This window comes from Anser brachyrhynchus, assembly GCF_964034855.1.
Source record: "Anser brachyrhynchus genome assembly, chromosome: 1".
Taxonomy (NCBI): domain Eukaryota; kingdom Metazoa; phylum Chordata; class Aves; order Anseriformes; family Anatidae; genus Anser; species Anser brachyrhynchus.
In genome coordinates, this window is record NC_137694.1 from 8,851,546 (window position 1) to 8,857,594 (window position 6,049).

Here is a 6,049-nt window from a genome sequence, read left to right on the forward strand (position 1 = left end):
GCTGTTTTGTCTTGTCTTAATAAACCGCCTCACCCCCCCCCCCCCTTCTTTTCCCCTTTTTCACCCCAAAAATATGTGATAGGACCCTGAAACAGACAAATCAACAGAAGTTTTTTTTTGTTTTCCAACCACAAATAGGTGTACCAGCATGTAAGAAATAAGGGCTATCATCTCTCAGGATCCTACACTCCAGTTAAGAGAATGGAAAGAGGAACCAGAGACATTTCAAATTTGTTTTGTTTCCTTTTCTTTTCATGTCATCTTATTAATATGTAACAGCACTTGGCCAAAAGTAGTGCATTCAGACACAGAATGGGGGTGTTGAGGAAGGGATTGAGAAGAAAGAGGTTTAATGTTCTGCGTAGGAAGGATGCTTCGGGCGTTTTACAAATCTATTCCCCTCTCTCTTTCCTCATCACGCCCTTCCTGTACACTCCCTTGTCCTTTAGTATTGGCAGAAGTGCTGGAGGCTCAGAAAGCCCCAACTTCATCCAAGAGAGGTTTCCTCTGTCAGAGAGAACTAAAGTAGTCCTCTTTCCACTCCCTTTGTGCCAGGAAGGAGGTACTACCTGCCTCATGAGCTGGTGAATTGATTCTGGATGCCTCCGCAACATGCAGAGGGGTTCTGGCACCAGTGCTGCAGCTAGGTGAAGTTCAAGACAAGGGGTGGCTCATGAGGGGGGTGAGCTGGACTGTATCTCTCGTGGGCTCACAAGGAGCCTTCCCCCTGGTGCCTGTGCAAGTGATAGATATTCTGGCCTTTGAAATCACTCTTTTTATCAGGTTGTTTTGGTACGTTTCAGAAAAAAATTTCATGACAAGTCACGAGCCATTAATCTCATTACTAACCATAACATTTCCTTACATCTTGGTTTACAACATCACTCAAACATTGACATTTGTCATTTTGCTGGCTATCTTCCCTAGCCTCTTGTTATGGTGCACCTCCAGGGGAAAGTATCTGGTCTCATGGATATTTTCATGCTCTGACCTCTGTGATTTATTAAACATCAGCTTCAACCTTTAGGACCTCAGGATGTCATTTCAAATAATTTCAAATAATTAAAAAAAAAAAAAAATCAGGCAAAATGGATCCCTTATAACTGGGTACAAAACAAGACAACAGGAGAACTGTTGCTGCTTTCTGTGCAGCTACTGGGGTGGCTGTGTGACCTGTAGGAATTAGGTTCACTACAGTTTTATGATTGCAATTTTGTGTAGGGAAAATAAGGACAGTGATAATTACTTTCTTTTGTTAAACACTTCAAGATTTATGGAATATGAATGACTGTTATTAAGTGAAAAGTGTTGCAAAGCTGGCTTAGTCGCATACTGTGTTAACATAGTCCCATATCAGCCTATTGACCTCGGCATGAACCACTCATTAAAGTTTATAGGACATTTTGGTGGATGAATTGAGGCAGTTATTCCACTGAAAATATCTTACTGCAAAGCACATTTAAGTCCATCATCTGTGTTGACTTTTTTCTCTATTAAAACTAAACACAACAGCTTGCTGTATCCAATTTTCTTAGTTTATTTATGAAAGTTTATGATGGGTATGTACTCAGTGTTAACTCAACTTGTTCACTCATGGTATCTGAGATATTACAGCTTATTCTAGTCATAGCATAAACGTACAATAGCTGTTGTACTGAGCTAAAGAGTGAGTTATAAAACTTTTAAGAAATCTAATGGAACTGTATGAACTAATGAGATACATGAATATTTTTGAGTGGCAAAGGATCTTTTTATGGATATTGCATTAATTTAATTTTTGCTTAGACTTCAGCTATGCTAGACATTGGTTTTCGAAAAGTTTAAATATTTTTCCATCCCTAAAGTAAATGTAGTATTAAAGAAACAGATATACAAAATTTAGATTTATACTAAACAAAACAAAACAAAACAAAAAAAAAACAAACTTTTGTAGCAAATGTGTTAAATTAGCTACTCTTTAAAGATAGGTCTGGCTTGCTTTCAGAAATATTATTTATATGGTAACGCGAAAGATCTACAGATGTTTCTTTTTTGATTTCAGATTAAATTTGGATTGTTTGAAATAGCGGAGAGGTATTTCACCATACTGCAAAAGATACAGAAGAAGAGAGCAGAATGAGAACTTCTCAAGTACCTAATGCCTGCTGCCTGTTATATTTAGCAATGCTGCTCCTTCCAGTCACTGGAACATCAAAGCAAACTATACCAAGACTCAAGCTTTCCTATAAAGGTAATTTATGTGTAATCTTACTTATGTGTATTTCTTGTTGAGAATGTTGAGAAGGTTGAAGGGTTTAAATATATAGTTAAAAAAAAATCTTTAATGCCCATGTTCTGTAGAAAATGGATTTCTTGTTGCTTTGACTGTACAGTAAACTTGCACAGTTTTCACAAGATACAGAGATATATCACTTTGATGTCGTCTCCTTTAGCTAAAGCAAATGCTCACCAGATTGTTATTTTTCAGTTATGTCAGCACCCTGTGCTTATGGGAGCTCATTTTGCTCTCAGTTTTTCAAACATTGGTCTTTGTATGCATTTCAGAATCACACTCAGGATGGTCTGACAGGACAGGAGGCTGTAAAGCCTTCATCAGTGGTTATGATATGTTTATCATGAGCTCTAATACTCAGAGGAATTTATTGAGTAAATAGAATGAAATATCATTTATTTACAGGCTTCTCTTTTGCTAGATGTGTATACCAGTGTGTATGGAATTCCACTGTGTATATCTGTGTTTGAATGTGTTTGCGAGAGAAAGACAGAGGAAGAGAGATCAAGAGATCTTGACAACATTTTTATAAATTCAGGAAACAGTTACACTCACTTAAGCCAATGAATACAGAAACTGAAAGACCTGACATGAGTTATGAACGTTAGCAGTAAAAAATCCCTAACATATAGCCAGACTTTTCACAGCTAGGCCTTTTGGAGATAATTCCCAATAGCAGCATATACCATATGGCAATGGCATTTATTGTGGATTTGACACTCATGATTAGTGAATTCCTCTTGACTTCAAAAGCAGATAGCCTTTGGCAAAATCCTGATGGATGCATTTGGCAGGTAAGGAGAAAGGGAGAGAAAAATTATTGAGGTCAACACAGGGAAAAAAAAATCACTGCAATCTTAGTTTGAAATAGTGGCAGAGACCTGCTGGGAGTGGTTGGGAAAATGCCTGAGCTCGTTCAAAAAGACAATGAACAGATGATTGATATTTAGGCCCTGACCCAAACTTTTATTAGCAACTTTATAAACCTTTCAGTTTGGCTTGAGGGTTACAGTTTCCTATCCAAACTTATCCACCTATATCCCTGTAGGGGGAAAAAAGCAACAACATATACAAACCAGCACATAAATCTTAATTTGGAAAGATGCGAAGTAACTGAGAAGTCAAAGGAGAGAATTATCAGATTTTCTTTCCTTTTTTTTTTTTTGATTTTTTTATTTTTTTGGCAGGTGGTGGTAATTTTTGTTTTTCCATAACATACAAGAAAATAAGTTACTGCTTTTTGTTTGTTTGTTTTCACACTTCTTTTGGAAGTATTAAAATAAGAAAGAGGGAAAAAAGTATTAAAAAACAAAAAACAAACAAAAAAACCCACAACTTGTCTGCTTTATTCATTTGATATTATACCTCTGAATAATATATGGAGAACAAGTAAAGGAAAACATGGAGCTTTTATTCTTTCTGAAGCAAAATGCCACTTTTCTTACACAGGAGGAGAACAAATGAATTATTCATATATATATACATATATATATTTTTAAGATACTGTGTTTGGTTCCTAGAAACACTGGATGTCTTTCTAAGCCATGATATGAAGAGTTCTAGTGTGACCACCCACTTCAAAAACAGCCAAGATCAGGCATGTTTAATCCACAGATGATATTTGGTTGGTTGTAAGTCTGGTCAAATAACCACCCTGCAGCCACGTGTCTGGGTTTTAAAGAGCAATTCTGATTTTTTTCTTGGAGCTTGCTTGTCAATGGGTGATGGACTTTGCATTGTAAATGATGCAGCTAGTATATGTCATAACAAAATCAAGATTTTGTTGTTGACAGCAGTGTGTCAGATGTCATGACTATTTAATATAGTTGTCAGAACTAAACTTACTTTTCTTTTCTTTTTCTGAATTTCTTTTTTTCCCAAGCATTCCAGCCAAAATAACTTCAAGGTTTCTGCACATAAGTTGTAAGAGAAATGAACTGTCTTGCCAATTCGCATAAAATTGTTAGAGTCATGTCATTGACAAGTCCTGGCACCTCCATTCTTTGGAGTTTGAATATCATGAGGATAATATGAGGCCTTTTTCCATCTTTATGGAAAACTGACCAAACTTGGCCACGTCAGGCAGTTCTGAAGACCTGATCACACATGTGTGTTCATTTCACTGCTAAAAATGTTGTCTTTCAAGGGAAGGTTTCAACCTCTTCCAAATGCAAAGTGTTTATGGGATGGCGCAGCTCCATCTTCCCAGAATGGCCCAGCATATGCTAAGGCAGTATAGCTGGAAGTGAGCAGGACTTTCCCCTGCAGTTACTTCATCTCACAGCTGTAGCTACTGCAGTGTAGTAGCACACACCTCAGATGAGGGCTAGGAAACTGCTTCTTCCCATTCCCTGACAGTAAGGATAAGAAAGAGCATGCCAAGTATTGCATACATGCTGAGGATGAAGAAAGACAGGAGACAGGAAGAGAGGAAGAAGAAGTAACTGTATTAAAGGAAGATGGAGAAGGAGAAAATTGAGAGAGAAAGAAAGAAGCTGGTGGTGGATATAGGAAGAGGAAGAAGAAGCAGGGTGGGGTAGCTAAGGAAGTGTCTACAACTGCAAGAGTGCTCCAATAAAGCTCTGTTTGTCACAAGTCCTCTGAGTTCAGAGAGCAGTTAAAACTTTGGGGCTTGTCTGCATGGCAGTTATGGGTTTTCAACTTCTGTGAGGTACTTTAAGGGGCAGAAGTCTGGGCTGGAAAAGTTAAGATGCAGATATTGCAGTGAATCATAGGGGTATCAACATGATGCCATACGGTGGATTTCCTTCATTCTTTGGCCCAGTTCTAAAAATACAAATTCAAAAAATCATACACCCATAAAACTACATATATCAACTCAAGTCAATTAAAATTTTTTACTAGAGGTGTAAAATTAAGAATATATTCTACACCTATGTTGATATAATATGCTATGATCTTTAATTACATACGTCATCTTATATTCCCATTTTTTTCCTGATTCATTAATTGAATAATTCTTCAGTATTTCTTTTTATGACTTAGATTTAGCTATTAGATATTGGTGCATGCTGTTCGTAATCCAGAAATTATCACTGTTCTTCACGATACCTCTCAGTACATAGTCCATAATTTCTTTCCTAGATATTTTTTACAAGATTATCTGTCATTCTTATTATTATGCTATGTTTGTAAGATTAGGATAAGGTAAACAAACTGTCTACCAAAAGATTACTGCTAGGGCCTGATTTTTGAGTAATACTCCATATTTTAATAGTCTTTAAATACACTACATTCACTCTCAGAGCAATGGTGTGTATTTATCATTCATTCTGATGTAGCTGGAGATAACCTATGGCCATCACACAAACTGCAGAACTCGTCAAGCACAGAAGTGACATTCAGCTTCCCCAAGCAGCACATCTTTGCTGTCGACTACCCCATTTAACATCCTTATTTCAACTTCTACAGCAAATGAAGAAAATTATCATATACTAATCTCATTCAATACTACTGTTCACAGGACACCAGTTCTGTTACCAAGGAAGGGAAGTTCCTGTGTTATAATTCGTACATAAAAACATGTTTAAATCATTTTTTGTAGACGGTCCTATTTTTGTCTATCTTTTGAGCAATGGTCTTTGGAAATTTATTAGCAAGTACTTTTATACAGTTTTTTTGTGTGTGTGTGTTTCTGGGTTTTAGTTTATAAGGAGAATCAGAGGGAATAACCAAGCCAGAAGGTTGAATGCCTCCTGGGAAAACAAAATAAAACAAAACAAAAAATGAAACAAAAGCAACAACAAAATAAAACCA

General features: G+C 36.7%; 1 protein-coding gene across 4 annotated transcripts in view; it reads left to right on the top strand.

Annotated features, from left to right (window-relative positions):
- SEMA3D (semaphorin 3D) overlaps positions 1–6,049 on the top strand; it is a 148,666-nt gene that overhangs the window by 43,268 nt on the left and 99,349 nt on the right. For all 4 annotated transcript variants that reach the window (XM_080555460.1, XM_080555458.1, XM_080555459.1 and 1 more), the window contains one exon: positions 2,042–2,230. In XM_080555460.1, coding sequence (XP_080411586.1) covers positions 2,116–2,230 — 115 coding nt within the window. In that variant the 5' untranslated portion in view covers positions 2,042–2,115. The remainder of the gene's footprint in view (positions 1–2,041; positions 2,231–6,049) is intronic.